We start from the raw sequence: 20400 nt of genomic DNA, 5'->3' as shown, positions 1-20400 counted from the left end.
AAGCCGCACCAAACACCACTAAACATGGTTTATCAACAACATGCTGTAAATGTTTAAATAAAACGGATATTGTGGACGGTACATACTTTTTTGTCATCTTCAAGACAAATCAATAGTTTCTAAAGCAGTTTATCAATTTATTATGCAGACTTTCATGTAAACAACCTACTTTTTACGTATGATCCATGCCAAGTCTGTGTCATATTGTCATGAAAATGATACCATTCACGTCTGGGTCATGTTCCGTCTTAATCTTGACAGTAATGTTTGGGTATGTCACCACCAGAATTAATATTTCAGATCTGGCTATGTATCTCCGAGTGAATATCAATGAATGAAGAAGTTAATATCCCTTTGTCTTCTCATTTCTGACAAAATCGACAGTATTGCTAATAATAAAGAATACCATTAATATTATTATAACTATGTAATAACTTTTCATCAATCCTTGGGGGACCGCGGTGGCAGAGTGGACTAGCCCTCTTTCACTGGGTCACCGGTTCGAGGCCTACGCTGGGCAGTCGCCAGGTACCTGCTGCAGGTCGGTGGTTTTCTCCGGGTACTCCGGATTTCCTCACCACTAAAACCTGGTTCCCTCCTTAAATGACCATAACTGTACAAACTAAATCATTCAAGCCAATCGTTCAGAGTTAAACGGTAGAAAAGAAAACGTGCTAACGTGATTTGTCCCGCTCCTAGAATAGCACATGGTATTTATGTATATATATATAGTAGATAATAAATAAATAAGTCCTTGCGAAAGAAAATATAGAATAAAAACATATTTTTTTCAGATCGTCCGCTAGGCCTTTCTGCATTCTAGGGCTTCTTCAGGCGGATTGATGTTTATTTATCACCGATATATAACAGTGGCGTTTATCAGCATATGCATTTGTAGCTATGGAAAAGGCAACAGGACAAATTACGAAGTATATTGCTATCTACCAACATCGCCATGCTCAGACAGCCTCGCCATTATATAAAACGCTCATGATATCGCAAGCTTGAACCCAAATCCAGTAAGTTATAATTAATTATAAGAGTGATATAGTGATTACCGGGATCAAACGGCTGGCGTGTAATGAATTAACAGGCGATGGGTACAGCCCCAGGGGAATCCGGTTATTCATTTTCGCCGTAATTTAATGGCCGTGCGCGTGGTCACTATTGGACGTTAGCGCAATGACCACTGGTCAATCACGGTAATAGATGTATGTTCCTGTCTTATTAAGAGGATAGGTTGAATCGATCGATATTAATTAATTTTATCGTTTCTAAATTGAAATATTTATCAAAGCTGACGGTTAATGGTGATTTTGCACACGCGCGATGCATGTAAAGGTTCAGTTTGTCTATAGCTTCTGAATGCATATCAATAATCCCAAGATAAATTGCACCTCAAAATACATAACTGTTTCTCAGGAAAACACGTTTATTTAAGTAATGTTTATTGACGTGTTTTCACTGCGGAAAATCTGTTTTCTGTTTTACTAGATCATTATTAACTACAAAACACGATCTTTTTTGACATGACCGTTTTATTTATCGATTGAACTAATGTTTTCTTTGGCTCAAAATGTTCAACAGCACTACTGAAATAGTTTTTTCGTCGCATCTGTAAAGGATTTAAAGCATCAACTCAGAAGAACAAACATAATGACAAAGTATATATTATCGCCAAGAAACATGGACAAAATAAACCACAGCGTCAACACAGTGACAAACAAATCACAGATCCATAAAACAGGCACGAAATATACCGTAGCGTCAACAAAGACAAAATAAACCACAGCCCCAACACAACGACAAAGTATACCGTAGCGTCAACAAAGACAAAATAAACCACTGCCCCAACACACAACGACAAAGTATACCGTAGCGTCAACAAAGACAAAATAAACCACTGCCCAAACACACAACGACAAAGTATATCGTAGCGTCAACAAACAAAGACAAAACGTAACACACTGCAACACATAGGGACAAAAACAAAATCGGAACAAAAGCAAAAGTAAATAATGATGCACCACAACAAACAAAACGGCATTATGAACCCTTTCCTGATACCATTGGTATGCATGCAAAGCTGTGTTCACTTTTTCCTTGACAAACATTTTTTTCAAATGTTAAAGCTTCTATGTAGCGCAGTTTTTTTTTCAGTCTACTCGTTTGAGGAAGGCTCATATATTATTGATGGCTTCGTCACGAATGTATGTGTACATCTGGTTCATCTATTATTCATGTACACGTCACTAGTTTATGACCATCCTGCTAGACAAAGTGTTTCATCGTGAACCCACTGAGGAAAAAAATTCATCAAACCATATGGCGTGTTGTTTTAAGGATTTTTGAAATGAAAGTACCAAAAGCTAAACTAATGTGAAAAAAAACATTGTACAAAAGTGCAGCAAGGTCGATACAGTCAGTTTGATGCCTTTCAGGGGGTATCAGTGGAGGTTGTATATCCGTACAGCTCTATTCAGCTTGTTGTCACTCCTCGGTTTACGCTCTTTTCGTCAGAGATTCAATGGTGTTTGGATGATTCGACACTCTGATATTTATTGTTTAACTTTTAAACGAATTCAATTGGGTCTATACAGTGTCCCAATGAGTGATGGTTGGTTATCACGTTTATCTAACTCGTGTTAGTTAATTTTCAAATTGTATAAAGACGTGAGGTTTACCGAGTGTCTTTTACAATTTGAAAATTAACTAACGAGAACTAGATAAACGTGATACCAATCATCACGAGTTTGGGGACCTGTTTCTCCCATAACGTTCGATTTTTTTCTGAAAAACGATATTTTTCCTTTGGAAAATACACCATGTGTGTTTCTGATAGGGAAAACAATTACCATGGAGCATGACGTCACAATGGAAAATGACGTAGAAAAGCATTGTTACATGACGTCATAAATAAAAGATCACGTCCAGGGTGTTACCCACTAGTAGGTAACAAAAAAAGTTTACCAATTTCTAGCAGGTTTAATCAATGAGTCATGAGAGTAACGAAACCTACAGTGGTTGTGGGAGTGAGGAAACCTACAGTGGTTGTGGGAGTGAGGAACCTACAGTGGTTGTGGGAGTGAGGAACCTACAGTGGTTGTGGGAGTGAGGAAACCTACAGTTGTTGTGGGAGTGAGGAAACCTACAGTGGTTGTGGGAGTGAGGAAACCTACAGTGGTTGTGGGAGTGAGGAACCTACAGTGGTTGTGGGAGTGAGGAACCTACAGTGGTTGTGGGAAGTATTTACTACTGCAACACTAATTATATTTATTAAGCAACCGCTCATTGGAACAGCGATTCATTTAACTCCTTTTATACTAGTACATACTTCCATTACTTTATAATTTATTATTATATATAATATACTTAGAAATGAAATAAAGAATGAGTTTGTCTTTGAAAAGTATACCATCGTCAACGAGAAATTATAAGAGGTCACTGAAAATATTACTTTGAATTATTCAATATTTTACAAACTCCAGTGTAAACTGTTGATTGCAAAATCCAAAATATAAGGCCATACAACTGTTATAAAAAGTTACCCCTAACCTCCATTTACTTTTCTTATTATATTATTGGTACTCCAGTGGATGTATTCTAAGACAGAGACAAGACTAAGACGTAAACAATGTCACAGCGAGATACTATTCCCTATAAATGTTATTACAAACGAGTTCATTATGCGGTCGGTATTCCGTCTGTAATTGACAATAACCGGTTGGAATTATTTACGAACATCTTGTTCTTCTTCGGTCATCCTCGGGGTACAGATCGGAGATATAGGGCTTGACACGGATAGATATGGCAACAGCCTATACGGTTATACGGCGTTATAATTTGAAGTTCTTTATACCGGAATGTTTATGCATCACGTAAAGCGATGAGCTGATTCTGATTTTGATATATTCTAAACGATCTATCAACAAAGTTAGACCATACAATGACCACCAACAGAAGAATAGTTTTTTTTAACTTTTCATAAGACACATCATATTGTAAACATTTTATAAAAAAAAAAAAAAACTTTTGGGAAGAGAAATATCAGAACTCTCAAATATTATTGATTATGTATGACAAAATGCCTTTCAGATATCCCTAAATTTCTCAAAAAAATGTAAGGGGTCTCATTGGTCGACTCCTAAAATGTAATGAAATACAAAAAGGCATACCTTCTCCCAACATAGAAAAAAAATGGCATCTTCAGATGTGACGAAACTAGAAATCCTAGCTTCTGTCATTTCAATAGTGTCAAAATATTCAACACTAACAAATATGGCCCAAACGATACGCAATGGTTGTTGTTATATACAAAACCTATCAATGGGTTTGAAAACAGCTGTAATTTGATGAATTCATGATGGAAACAGATTCTCAAGTTAATTATTTGGGATAGTTTTTGCAGCCCACGAATATTGCGGAAACAAAAGCCTCTATGATTTTTTTGTGATATACGGGATATGTTGTGTAGTACAATCATGCCTTGCAACAAATTGTTTATGACAAAGGTTTGTTGTTCGGATTTTATGATTCCATCTGACATCGTTTTAAAGTTAATATCTGATACATTGCAATAGTATACAAGTAGTTCCGCAGTGTTACACTGTAGCTTCTTAGCTGCCGTAACAATTAGAGCATGAACGATTGTATACATATATATATAGCAACGAAAATGCCATCGGGAATCAGGTCTTATTTGTTTACACCGTTAACGTTGTCCCTATATAGACGGAATCACTACGGTATCATCGTTATGAATCGCGTTTTATAATTGCTAATTTTGCACACGGAACTCAAATATGCGTGGGATATAATGTAGGGTAGTGATGTTCAGACTAGATATCTGTTTACCACCGTCAAATTAAATCCAGACGTTCAAAGAGGAAAAAAAGCAAGCTTAAAGATGGAAGCGCGATGATTTCCAACAAAATTATTTTTTATGAAAATCTGTTCTTATTGTATGGTCACTGTATCCTAATTAAGTTCTTAATTTTCTATCAATAGTAACAGCGATATTAAAAATCTGTAAAATTATTACTTAATGCCAAACAATAGCACAAAGGTTTTAACTTCACATGAGCCCGCAGTGAAATCAACGGTGAAATTGAACAAAATTATTCACCTTTCATACGATTTTCTCGTTTTTTTAGATGAAAATGTAATACAACTGCACTTATACATGTACCTTATACGTTTAATGTATTTAATTATAGAGTCATAAACCAATTGTATAGTCGCATTAACCGACACATCATATTTGTATTATGTATTACATATGTTATGTGAATAAAACAAAGTTTAAACTAACCGACACATCTAAACACATATACTGAATGAGATAACTAGTATACACACACATACATATTTGACAGATACAACCGGAAGTGGAGGAGAAAATTAGATTAGTATGTATCCCATGGTGTCTGTATACGTAGGCCATGCTATTTACGTTGTCAGGTTATTGTTTACGTTTATAATCACTGTAAAAGTGGTTACAATGTTCTTACTTAGTTTGTAGAAATGCCTTTAATCCACTCATAGAAACTATACAGCAATAGTACAGATTTAAACCTACCGAGATGGATTTTTTTTTAAATGTTTTAAATGGCAACAACATCATATAAAATGTCGAAATCTTTGTGAGGCAAACGGACAATGATGGTTAAAACGGACTATGAAAAGTTCTTTTTACATAACCAATACAATTTGGTTATAGATGTGCGAGAGTCTTTGAGCCCCCTCGTCTCGATTTAGAACTGGCTTAGTTAACAAAGAGCAGTTGAATTGGGTCATTTGTACATATCGTACTAGTCATCGAAACGTCACATAGAAAATGTTATTGGTTGTGTAAAAGCACTTCTTATAATCTATACTCACCAACCTGAAGAACATGTTTAGAAGTAGCAACGGACATTATGGCACTGTTTTTATTGCGTAATTGTGTTTCTGAAACACTGTTTGTAAAGCAAAATGAAAAACATATAGCACTGCATAAATACTGCCTAAGTAGTCTAGTAGTCAGCGGAACAAATGGATCCAGACATTTCTGTCCAGATAAGTCAGGATACGGAGCGTCAAGGAAGAAAGGTGCGTAGTTTCTTTAATTTCAAGTTGAGATGCACATAGTCCTTCAAATAATCATTGTTCAACGGTAATATATCGTCAACACAACTGAACATTAAAGTAATGGGTTAAATGGAGTTCTTTTCTTAAATGTCTGTTTTATGTATTCTGTGCCATAAAATACAAAGTTAATCTGCTAGAAGTGAAACACAGGTAATCTCAAATGAAATACTTCCACAATCGGTGACTCGTTTGAATTGCGTTCTATTAGTTTATATGCATCTTTTGTTTTTGTGGATTTCCCCTATGAACCTATTTGTTGGAAATTACCAGAGATCGCAAGCCCCTATCGCGACATTTATCTGATGGCCTTTGTCTTCTCTTTTCTCCAGGTGTTGTATCCTTAATTCTTCTTGAGAATCTTGTTTGTTTTCCATTGTCAGATTAACATGACCGGGTAAAGTGTCACGCATTTGTGTCCACGTTGTGCCATTTTCATGTGACAGTTCTAAATAAAAAGCTTCTGGGAGACACCATTGAAAGTGGTTATCGTCATCATAAATGTCATATGTGACGTCAGTTAATCCGCAGTAGTGAGACCGCAGACAAGAAAACTTTAACGGTGCCGATAATGGGAAGAGTAGAGTTTTTCTGGTATACGCAGGAAGATTGGGCGTTCCTTTGTTCGGTTCAAACCATGATGTTTATGTTTAATATGTATTGACTAATATTTAAAACTTGTGATTTCAAAGTTATGTCAGGATAAATTTAATTTGAATTTCATGGTGATCTTTTGATGAATATAATGAGATGAATTTTTAGTTTAGTGAGCATTTTGTCATGAGTATTTAGTGAGATTAAGAATGATTTCAGCGTTGCTTTGATGTAATTCCAATGCATTTCAACCGACTTGTGTTTAAGACAAGTAAAAGGAATGCGCTATGTGTTGTCGTAACGCCGGAGGGATGTCTGCAAATCAGGCTCACTTAATTTCAGAAGCTAACGTAATTCAACCTTTTGACTTCAATTTAACTTCGGACGACAAACGCTTTTTGCGTTGATAAAACTCCGATACGTCGCCAGCAAACGTCTTGAGATCTGTTCCATTAGGCCTGATAACCATGTAACAATGATCAATATCTGTCTGTTTATTTGGGAAATCTAAACGAACATCCTGGATTATTGAATTTATTTGCGACCGTATTACTAAATCGAGGCAGAAACGTCTTCTTTCAAACATCCAATACCCTTTTCAAATAAAATCAACACCCTTTAAATACCAACTTGCTTGGTTTAAGTCATTGCGCGATGTTCAGGGTTTGTCAATGGCCGAACTTAACATCAAGGTCAATGATACAAAAGTATATTGAAGTCGCCATATAAATGTACCAATCGCTCTGTGATGACACTCTGCAACCAAACACCGCTCAGTTTTGATATTACTTTTTAAGATATCTACATACAAAAAACGAATATAAAGATAATGGAAACTAATTTTTTTCTTTACTAGAACACTGAGTCAGAAGGTTTCACACATGATATAGACAATGTAACTTCTTATACGCTCATATTTATCTTTGTTTAATTGCAACGTCACGCAGCCATTGATTATTCGTATAACTCAAATGCAATGCCGATTCCTCTTAGCGGATTCCTCCTTAAAAGACGATCCGGCCTAGACAATATCAATATCAGTCTGTGTAAGAAATTGTGATTTTCAGTGAACGATCTAAGAAACTATATAAATGATATTTCTAGTCCGCCATCATCTTAAATGAAATACCCATTCCGGCTCAACATCTGAATGTGTTACTCCAATAATATGCCAAGCTTCAATGTACGAAACTAACTAGATTTGTAAGGGAATTTTCGCTCTCGTGAAGCCGTATACATCACCTGTTGTAAGCTTTCCCCTATGTCGATCTAGTGAAATGTGTTGTGAATAAACGGAAATGGCGACCTATGCATTAGGTAGCAAAAAAACAATTGTTGGAAAATTATATTTCGTCTATTTAAACAACTTCAGCTATTAAACGCGTTCTTAAACTGTTGATACAATTAAAGACGTCAATACAGGGTCAGTATTTGATGTTCTGTCGACTTGGACGTTAGAGAGCTTCGTGAATTGAAGGTGCTTTTTGCTTTATAAAGTTGTTACCCTTATATCGCAAACCTTCTTCGGCTACGCTGTTTTCTCAACTTAACGTTACCTTCAAAACGGAATCAGCACTAGAAATTAGAGTTGAAACTTAGTTATTATAGCTTCTAATGGGTACGCTAGCGTAACAAATCAAACATTTTCAAACTTATTGCTTTTTCAAAAGTATTTTCCTCATGTTTTCTACCTTATCTTTCTTTACCTTAAGATTTCAGCTTTTTTTAATAAATAGAACACTGACAAAATTCGTAGGTTGATTATATCTATAAAATGCCTATTATAATCATTAACCTTCAATATCAAACGTTTCCAATATTACTATGACTTTCACAAACTCTGTTTAGACAGAGAGTCAGATATTACGTGATTGTTCAAAACTGATCACAGTCGCTTCTACAAATATAGATACAAAGACTTGTTAAGATTTGTACTTGTTGAGATTTGTACACATTGTACTCTTGTTTAATACCGCAATGGTCAAGTTGTACCTTCTTCTCCTGGTCTAGTTTCGACTAGCCGTCATTTGAAAGCTTGTAAGACCCTTTGCCATAACAGCAATGCCATGATCGTTTGTGAAAGCTACGTCAATCAATTAGCATTGCAGTATCATTTTGTGTCGGAGGAATTGTATCAAACACGGTCTCCTTTATCGCGTTACTTTGTTAACTGGCAGTATTTTGAAAAGAACAAATACCATGGGCGTCGTCAATACACATAACTCGAATTTTAGTTAGGAAAGATATTTTACAAATTTGGAATAAATCTCGATAAAAAAAATATATACCGAAAGCAAGACTAGAAGTTGAGGTACCTGTGTTGCTTCGTGCACCGTGTTAGGTCCAAATCATTCTGATTTAGGTCAAGATAATATGTAGTTCATTAAGTTCAAATTACACATGAGTAACATTTCAGTAAGGCCAGAAACTGAAATGGCTATGATGATTACTTCAGAATTCTTTAATTGGACAAAGCATAAGCACTTTAACTTTGAATGAAAACCAATGGAATAGAGACAACGTTTAGTCCTATGCTTGTATTTGATTGTTACAGAAAATGTATGTGATTCGTTTGCTGGATGACTGTAAATAGACGTAAATCCACTCAATCAATCTATCAATGTATGTGATAATAGTAAGGTTGCCTCATAGAAAATGAACCTAATGATATTTTATCGCCCAAGTGCCTGCCATATTACACTAGACACACGATTCCAACGTCACCATATATGCATTCTATTATAAATAACATTTGTGCAGTCAAATGAAAAATCATGTGTTTCAATATTTCTTAAGTGCGAGTCCAGTCTTTCCGGAAGCTTAACAATGGACCGGAAGCTGATGGAAATACCTTCCATCCGCAATGCCGGAAATGTATGTCTCTGCATGTGAATTGTAAAATATTCCCTTTAGACTGCACATAGCTCCCGTAAAAGTCTTTATGGATTCAGTGTCTATGGTAACACAGGTCAGTAACACTCATTAAAGATATTGACATATGCATGGTCGTCACACAAGTAATGAAATATCGTGATTGTGATATACACTGAAACACTTAAAAGCAACTTCTTGTCTACATGATCTATACCCTGTTTCAACGTTTCTGTTCTATTTAAGATACTGTTTGAATGGAGCAATGCTGGTTCAGGGATGTTATAGAATGATACCCCTTCTGTAACCCACTACCTGATGTTATAGGGCGATTGATTTTTGGAACACCGTGCCCTCTTTTTGGAGACAATGCTTTTTGGTGACAATGAAGAATCTGTTTTCGGTAATGGCTTCATTCGCTTTGTTCGTTTGTTGGTTAAGCTCAATTGTATTGCTTCTGATTTTGTTATCAATACCCAGGCAACCCTGCAGCACGGGGATTGAGAAAAGAACACACCTGATGGTACCCACTGCAAGAGGCAACTAACGTATGATCGTGTGCCATCTTTTAACCAAACCACTATCCCTGTCAACGTTTTGAGATTGTTACTTGGATTTGACTTTTAATTATATGGCGGCTGTCATCGAAGAAAAAGTCTTTTTCTCCTTGTACATTTTAATGGTTTCCTCGTCAATCTTCCCTTTGTATCTCTCATATTTCCCTCTTTTTTATCTAAAGAGTTCAAATTACAGTTTTGTTTACAGTTCAGGGTTTTCTTGCTGTTTAGAAGAAGCTAACGAGTGAGCTGTGAGTCACATGAATCTAAGTAATGTTGTATTAGCGTACTGCCGTATGGTGGTCAATGCCACAACGGGGATACCTTCCTATTGACCGTACGTGTTGTAATTGAAATTGAAAAGGTGGATCAAACAGGTAAGCCCGAAGCAAATAAACAATATTCTCGTATAACTAATATTTTCTGTGAGATATATATACACGCAGTTACATTTCCTGGCAGCGTGCATATTGGCACAGCTTTCTAGGAAACCGCGTTGTTTTATCATCGGTGTCATTTTAATGACAACAGAATGTGATTGACTGTAAGCACGCTAGTGCCATAGTAACACTTTGTGATTGAACAGAAACTTAACGCTTATTTCATTTATAGAACAAAGACATGTTTGAAATGATAGCAAATGGTGAAGCGTTTGTAAAGTGCAACATGATGGTAAATAGTGTTAGAGTAAGCCTTTGACAGAGACATGGAAACAGATGTTAAATTGAATGCGCCTACGCAACAATAACAATTACTATCACGTGGAGACCCTACGATGTCATAGCCAGGTTTAGTGCTTACGTGATGTAAATCATGCTGTTCCATATATCCTACTCACAGTTGTAACCAATAATTAGATCATCTTTTTATTTATTTGCAATTTCGGCCAGTATGGCGATTTACTTTAAAACAACAGTTGTAAAGTTTTGATTCGCTGATTTCAATGTTATAAATGTAACTTCGTATATAAACGAATCAGCCCGTTGTTAAAATAATCTGTCAGAACAAAAGGTGATGTTATCATGTCCAATGTATGTTAAAATGATTGATAATTTAGTGAAATTAAACTTTATTGATAAACTGGCCGTTGCGTGATTCCATCTTTTACGACACCATTTTCATGATGACCATGGCAGATGCAAGGGCACGCAAAGCCCCAAACAATCAATCAATACTTTATAGAAGTTTTACTATGTAATGGATTGTTAACACTGAGAGCTCACAAAGGGGAATGTACATCTTACAAGTACTCTTGAATGCTAGAACTACTTTAGAAGACTCATTCAAGATCTTAAACAGAAGAAGTCTGATATCTTTAAAAAGGTGATCATGAGGTTGCTGCTTTGTTTCTGTGAAACAATGTCTGCCTGTTCGATATTGATTAGCAAAACAGACTGGAATAGATGAACGTGTTATCAGTCCCATGCAGCGCGTATCCTATTTTTGTGATCAGTCACTATAGAAACTGATTTTAATATCAACATCGTTATTAAATGTCCCATAAACACCATGTTCTCGATAATTGCGTCATAGCGAAATGTCCTCCCGCCTTGGTTTATGGACAACCAATAAAAACACGCTTTATGCTAAAAGTGCGTAACGAAAAGTTAAACTGTTTTTTTTTAATAATATCATCGACCACATAGTATAGAGCAACTGCTTAATCTTTAAACCTACTTCGAAAATGTGGTTTTGGTGTACGGTGCCGTACTGATACAGTACCGGATGTTGCACTGATACAGTACCGAATGTTGCACTGATACAGTACCGGATGTTGCACTGATACAGTATCGGATGTTGCACTGATACAGTACCGGAAGTTCCACTGATACAGTACCGGATGTTGAACTGATACAGAACCGGATGTTGAACTGATACAGTGCCGGACGTCGTACTGATACAGTACCGGATGTCGAACTGATACAGTACCATATGTTGTACTGAGACAGTACCGGATATTAAACTGATACAGTTCCGGATGTTTCATTGATACAGTACCGAACATCGTACTGATACAGTACCGGATGTCGAACTGATACAGTATCGGATGTTGTACTGAGACAGTACCGGATATCAAACTGATACAGTTCCGGGTGTCGTACTGATAAAGTACCGAATATCGTACTAATAACAGTTATTTATGGTACGGTAAAATACGACGTCATGTAATATAAGGTATGTTCCGTAAGACATGGCGCTGTTGTTGTTAGTCAAGACATGTTGTTATCCTTATCAATAAGACATGGCTTTGTTTTTTGGGGAAAGACGTTGTATTTTCTTGTTCAGTGAGGTATGACGTTTTAAAGTTCGGTGAGACATTGAGTTGTCCTATTAAGTCATTCAAGATGTTGTTTTTTTGGTAAGATATGACCTTTGTTTGTTCATTGAAGCATGACCTTGTCCTGTTAATAAGTCATTCATGGTGTTGTCTGTTTAGTCAAGTATAACGTTGTCCTTGAGTTCCTGTTCGGTGCTGTTTTGCCAAAGATAAGGGGAACAAGGTCGAATTAGTCAGAAAAAGTCATATATATACCAGTGTTAACACATACAAAACAAAAATCCAAAACGAATACAATATAGACAGAAGTGACGCCAACATAAACGGAAAGATAGCATTATACTCAACCAAGTATCGTGTTGGAGACAAGGTTCTCCTCAAGGTATTGAGAAACTGCATTCAGTACACGACCTTATTAAAATCAAAGTATCGAACAAGTTTACCCGGAGCCGTTACGTGACAACATGAAAGCGAAAAAACAGATAAATTAGCAAAATAACTCTAGCTGGTTATTCTCCTCACAAAAAAAAGGATGGTTGATTGCGTTATATAAATTTCTGAAAGAAGAATTAATTATTTTTAACCTCGCTGAAGGCAAGGCTTTGGGTTCAAATTTTCTTCATTTTTTTCCGCCTTTTTTCATAATTTTATTACGGATTATTCTTTGAAGAAAGACATGTAAAAAGTAAACGACACGCTTATATTACAGATTAAAAATGTAACACATATAGAAAAGTTATTTTTGAACCTGATGTATTAAATGAAACGTGAAGACCTCCCAGTCAAAGGTTTCTGTATCGACAGAACATCACATTGTCGTACGGAGTACTCAGGCTTATCGAAGTTTCTGTGGCTGGGAAAGAGATATAGCTTGTGGACATTTTATCAAGTGTAACCCATTGCTAAATTGAATGTCAAACGCTGAAGTAAGGATTCGCTAATAGCTTCTCAGCTCTTTTGAAATATTCATACACCCCGAGGAATCACTGCATTGGGTACAAGGCAAACGAAGCAATGTAATAGTTTCATGAAAATATTGATTCACAAATCGATAGGAAAATGGCCGAGTGATGATTATTGATATCAGATACCGTTCAGGGCATTTCTTGATATTAACGAGTATCGTGTGTGGCACATTAATCTACAGCACCCTTGCGCTTAATACCACGAACCGTCGCAAAATGAAGCTGAAACGGTGCAATTATAAGAAGAAAGATATTGGCAACTGTCAAACTTGGATAAAAGAAAAAGAAAACAAATTTTATTAACACAGTACAATACATAAGTATTGTTAGCAAATGTATTTATATGATTTTGTTTTTTACACTGAATCTATTATCACTTAGGCCGATAGAGTAAAACGGTCTTATACATACGATGTAAATTCTTCAGATGGCGGTTAGGCATATTTGACAAATGTTGAAAATATATTTCCTTTTCAGAAAGTATTTTTCAAAGCAGGTATCAATGTACAAAACTCGAGGTAGGAAAAAATCATTACATGATTACCAAACTCAAGCTAGAACATTTAACATTGTATGATTTTTCTGTGTGCTTCGGAATCAAAAATTTTTTTAAGAGACCGTAAGTCGGAGAGAAAACGTGTAAAGCTACTTTTAAATAGATCATACACAGAACGCCTGCATTTGCTGTATTGTGTTAATTCTGAATGCAAGGCTTCTTCTCAAAGCAATAGAAATTCGATAATAAAATTATGATCTGTAAATGGAACCATGATGTATGCAGGTAAATAAGAAATGACAGTTCGTCCCCACACCTCCACATAACTGTATATGTAGTAGACTCGTGGTTGCATGAAAACTAGACGCATCAAAAAGTCATCTTAATACGATATGACTGTTATACAGAAACGCTGACATAAACACGTGCAGCGGTGTGTTGTCGACATTCATACTGAGTCACATAATGCGGGGTTATGTGTTTAAGTATTCCGTTATTATATTTACAGATATAAATATAAGGTTTTATAGTCAAAAGCGCAATCAATCGCTTCAATTTATTTTTTATGAATTTTTGATTTAAATAATTGTGTGATAAATATGATATTCTGTACTCATTAAGGAATTGCATGAATGCTGAAAATAAATATCTCTATCGGTGATAATACATGTACAAGAGTTAGTCCAGAAAATGTCGTTTCCCTATAAAATATCGGAACAAATTCGTATCAGAAAACTTGTCATCATTTATTTATTCGCCGATCTCGGCTGGGTATCCAGTTTACATAACAAAACAAAGCATACGTTAAAATTCCATGAAATAGCCATTCCTTTTATTTAAGATCAACATTTAACTATCAGAGTGATCAGATTACAGAGGTTTAATTTAGCTATATATTACAGTGGTCGGATTATAGAGGTTATATTTAGATAAACATCACAGTGGTCGGATTACAGAGATAATATTACATATACATCACAGTGGTCGGATTACAGAGGTAGCATAAGCTATTCATCACAGTGGCTAGATAATAAAGCCTACAATACATATACATCACAGTGGCCGGATTACAGAGGTACCGAAGCTTAAATATCACTGGTCGGATTTCAGAGGTAACATTATCAATATGTCACAGGGGTCGGACCACACTATATATCATAGTGTCTAGATAACAAAGATTAAACATCACAGTGGTCGGACTACAGAGGTAACATCTCTTATGCATCCTTTGGATTCGGACTATAGAGGTAACATTAGCTATACATCACAGTGATCGGATACAGAGGTAACATTACCTATATATTACAGTGGTTGGATTATAGAGGTAACATTACCTATACTTCACAGTGACTAGTTTACAGAGGTGATAATGGTTTTACATCACAGGTGCCGGAATATAGAGGCTCTAACAATATCAACAATGCATTATCAGTGAACAGTTCCGTCCATAGGGTTTCCGTGCCCATTTGAACACTGACGTGAAGTCCGCTACTTAACGATGTATATTCCCCGGCCAATGGGTTAAGTAGGTTGCCATGGCATGCTGTGTCAACTACAAACACATGTAGATATAGCGAGCCACTGTTACATGTACATCTGTCCATTCCATTGCTCACAGACATGTCACAGAATCAATATCAATCAAACATCAAGTTTTACAGAAACTAAAAACAAATCCGAGAACGATTTGTCAACTTAACACTGCAGTTATCTCAGTGTGACGGTATCTAGCACCCAATCCAGAAACACTGTTAGCTTAACGGTGCATTGTCTCAGTGCCGCAGGAATTATCACAAAACTAAAACAAAATCTGTCAACCTAGCGATAACAACTATAACACAAAATCTAGGAAAGAACTGTTAGCTTAAATGGTGCACTCTCTCACTGTAACAGTAACTAGCACACAATACAGCAAAGATTTGTTAGCTTAATGGTACATTTTCACAATAACTAACACAAAATGCAGCAAAGATTTGTCAGCTGAACGGTGCATCGTCACAGTCGCTAACATCCATTACAGCAAAGATTTGTCAGCTTAACGATGCGTTGTCACAGTAACTAACATCCAATACAGCAAAGCTGTGTTAGTAGAATCGTATATATTAGCTGGCTGTTATTGAAAGTTATTCCCCTCTCAGCTTTATACATATAAACATTTTTTTTACTTTTTCATTAATTGTCTCTCGCTGTATCATCTAAAGTGATAAATAAACACGTTAACGTTTTTTATTGACGAGGATTTAGACAATATGAAACGCAAGTAAATCTTCTCTTTATTTAATTTTGTTAATCACATTTTTATCTGTGCCCATTTATATATACTACATTCGTTTTTGTACTAATGATAGAACAGCACAAGCTAACTCACATTGCAACTCTACCAAAGGTATTCATAGTCAAAAAGTTATTGTTTACACGAGGGATGTGGTCTATAACGCATAGCAACGTTTTGTTGAAATAAGCCTGCTCGCTATCAAAACATGCGAATTGAAGTTCTCACATCAAAGAAACAGATAGCAAACAGCATCCACATGTATCCGTATGGTCTTAATAGCATTTGTCATATCACTGACAAATGGAGTAAATAGAAACGAACAATCAGAAGTATATCGGCATCCATTACATTCGTCAATATTACTTTAACTCGTGAATGTAGGATCATTCATTTAGGGGGGAAATATACTCCACATGAATCTGCAGATGGTTGTATGTATGGAAATGTATTAATGTAACGCCATTTTTAATGTAAAGATTTAGCATCTTCTCAGGGTACCTTATTGAGGATTGCAAATGTTGGACAATATAAATCCTTTTTTTTTGTATTTAAGACATTTATCTCCCCCACCTCTACAAATGTACGTCACACCTCCCTCTCGTGGAACATGTATACAGGAGTAATCCTACCCCGAGGGTTGAAATGTTCTCATCTCGTACCCAATGGGAAGAATTATTCTTTTTCTCTCACCCCAAAACTGGGAACTGATTCATTTTTTTCTATAACATGTTAACACATAATTATTTTCTGTAAAAAAAATACTGCTTTGATAGCCAAGCCCATATGACATTTCTTATTACAGACCGTGATGTCACTCAATTGCTGAGTTATAATGATAAGGAACCAACCCACATCGGAAAAACAATAAATACATACGTTCAGGGAATGATAAACATGTGTCTTACATCGCCGTTATAAGTGACCCATTTCTCCTCGAAATTCTTGCTAGGAAGTGTGGAAAGCAAATCGTTTGACGTTTAGAATCGGGTCTGTTGACATTTGGAAATATAACTTCATCTCAGTAAAATACGTCATTAGATTCAATTGCCATTTTGATCAGTAGAAAGATACAACCCCAACCCCACCCCCAACCCCTGACATTTCCTTAAGGAAATAAACTGGTAGTATAGCTCGCTTTGAAGGTTTTCTATACAAAAAAATTGTCATATTTATTGCTTCATCCGCATTGCTAGTATCGATTTTGCCAAAAGCGAAGAAAGAGTAAATTAATTTTGTAGGTGTGTGGGATATTGAAAATTCTGTCCCCATACCTATTAGGACAAACTGTAGTTTTTCCTATGACTGGAATCACCAACAAATACCCATTAGAAAACAGTCCATTACGACAGGAACAATGGTAAAGTCACAAAATGTGTAATGGACAATCATATTCAACATGTGATTGCCTTTCGCTATCCGAATCCTGTTTTAAATAGCTTCACTACCACACAGCCGCTTTAGGTAAGATGTTAAAAAACAATATTTTGAAAATAGATTTTAGAAATATGAAAATTTGTCTAAACTGTTCGTTGATAACCTTAATTCCTGGACATGTATTTTTCGTTTTTCTGGTTAAATGATAATGCCAAAAAAAACTAATCCTGAAAGTTACAATAGCATACTGAAATAACACATACTTATGTTACCGGCAACTTCACGTAGCAACCAGCGATATTGTTTTATTTTTAAAAGGTTTCTATATGCATTATAAAATTCAAATGATCGTTACTGGGACAATATGACTTACCCGATATTGGTACAGTTTGAGGGGGGGGGGGGGGGGGGAATGAAAATACTAAATACATAGCTATGATAATGAAGTTTTATAAAATCTGTTCCTATTTACAAAGCGTAAGTATATCAATGAGAAATAAAGATAGACATACAAATATACGCATGAAAGTAAGTGATAATTATGATATCGCTGTCATATTGAGGTTTCCAACAATATTTCAAAATATTTGTAATAACTGCTACCGTATTGTATAGTTATACCTAATTCATGGGTCAAAGAAGGAACGTACGTGCTTCACAATTTCCCTGCAACCTCGATGCCACTCGTAAGGTCAATGAACGCAAACTGAAAGCAGTGTATGGCTTAACTAGAACTTGCATAGTTGCATTGTCTTGCCCTTAAGTTTACTGTTTTCACTCTCTGAACGGGTGTATCGTGGAATTTAATAGGTGTCCTAACGTACTTTATTTATTTTTCGACTTATTTCTTAGAACTTACTTTAGGATGTCCTCCATTTCCTACAAGACTGTTATGTGAGTGACGATTGTGGTCTTGTATATAGCCATTTTCCATTTTTTCTGATAAACATTTAGTTTCAAATTGAGAAAGCATAACTCAAAAACAAATATGACAAGGATGGTCTATTTAAACACATTTGTCTAGAGATTAAATAAATAACATGTGTATAGACTAAAGAAAGAAAGAAAAACTGAGACTTTTAACAAAAGTTATAATTCATTTCAAAGTTGCAATGCAAGCACTGAAGTATTGAATATGTTGATAAACAACAAATCACAGGTTATATCATTTAAGATGATAAGGTTTTCTGATGTCAAATTCCATTCAGACTCTCAAATCTCTAAGCCTCTCTCTCATCCAATTTACTAAGAATCTTTTTTTCTACTTTCAGTCTGAAGACCAGCATTATGAAATTCTTGGAAACATGTATACTGGCACTTATGTTAATTACACAACATATCCTCGCTGATGGGCCAGGTAAGGAAACACCCCGGAGTGGGATATGCGACAGCATCAGAAGCTAGTTTGTAACCACCCAAATACGAAATCATTGGTGTTGCTTAGCTAGACTAAAACAAAGCAATGCCATGAAGATACTGTTGGCTATTGTGAATGATTGTGTGTGAGCGTTGTATCAGATATTATATCGAACTCTTTTGTACAAAGGTATTAGCTTACCTGGAACATTACATTTTGATATACGATACTTCAATGAAAAGCTCTGTGTTGTCCTTTAAACTGAAGGGAAATCATCGTTAGCATTGTATTCTACGTCAAAGAGTGTAGTCTGCTGGGAATTATCTCGTCTAAACGAAACACTTATATGTAGGTGGCACCGTATTCCTTTCATTATTTACAACCATAATGATGAAGGAGATATACTATTAAGTCTTGAAAAGTGTGTTGAAGAGGAAGGAAATTAATTGGCAGTAATATGGCTTATATGTAAATTGTAAATATCATGTTATATTTCGCAGTTTACATATTCTTTTCTGCTTTGATTAGTTGAGGGGTTTGTTTAAACAACAATTAAACTAGATATACTGAACCAAATGCAGATGATATATAAACCGATACAATGGTTAAATATCGATCTTATCTTTCCAATTTCATTTATACATCAATCAAATCTGAAACCTGTTAATTAGAGTCATATATATCTGTATGAGCGATGGATGTAATGGACCAGGATCCAAAGCGTCAGGAATTAGTACATATATTACATAAAAGTCGTATTAGAATCATCAGTATTTTGATAATTATTAGATTGAAGCAATAACAAATACTTGAGTTTCACAAAGATCAAAATAATATACAAATATGAACAAGGTAGCTCTTAAGTAATGGATATTGTGATATTATTCCAGGAATAAATAATGGTCTCGAAGATTTGCCGTACATTTAAAAAAAATGGGTATTGATTAATGGTATATATTAGGACTGGTTGTTTTTATTCGGTTACATCAGTTATATGTAATAACGATTTGTAAAATGTATGTTCATGATTTTTTTACATTTCAGATTTTCATTTTAAGTCTATTTAAGAGTTTCCTTGGTGTTTTGTTATTTACATTATTATAAATTATAGATGTTTTACATAACAGATGAACAAGGCTGCAGGTAACATTGTAATTGTGAAGAACCAGATTATGGAAATAGTTTGTAATAATTGAAAATGCAAACAAAAATATGGTATTAATATCAGGCTTTCTTGAAATTCATTCAGCAATAGTACATAAAGAGCGCGTGTACCATTATCACCGATAATATCTTCCATTCCTTTCAGACTAAACGTAAAGTTGTGAAACGTATGCTTGATATTGTGTTTTAAGATATATTAGATGACGATTTCCCGACTAGATATAATGTTCACATTTATAATAACTACTTAAATGTTTTTTATAAATCAGAATGAAGGATTTCGAAATTACGAAATAATTTCAAGACGAATAATATTTAAGAGTAAAAAGAACCCTGTCGTGTT

At 35.4% G+C, this 20400-nt stretch overlaps 1 protein-coding gene across 1 annotated transcript in view; it reads left to right on the top strand.

Annotated features, from left to right (window-relative positions):
• Nucleotides 1-20400, top strand: part of LOC110457298 (protein PRQFV-amide-like) — a 54068-nt gene that overhangs the window by 23815 nt on the left and 9853 nt on the right. Inside the window, exon 2 of the mRNA XM_021508503.1 lies at nt 18808-18893. Within this exon, the coding sequence (XP_021364178.1) occupies nt 18824-18893 (70 nt within the window). The 5' untranslated portion in view covers nt 18808-18823. The remainder of the gene's footprint in view (nt 1-18807; nt 18894-20400) is intronic.

Source organism: Mizuhopecten yessoensis, unplaced genomic scaffold (genome assembly GCF_002113885.1).
Source record: "Mizuhopecten yessoensis strain PY_sf001 unplaced genomic scaffold, ASM211388v2 scaffold9073, whole genome shotgun sequence".
NCBI lineage: Eukaryota > Metazoa > Mollusca > Bivalvia > Pectinida > Pectinidae > Mizuhopecten > Mizuhopecten yessoensis.
This window is presented reverse-complemented; position numbering and strand designations above follow the sequence as displayed.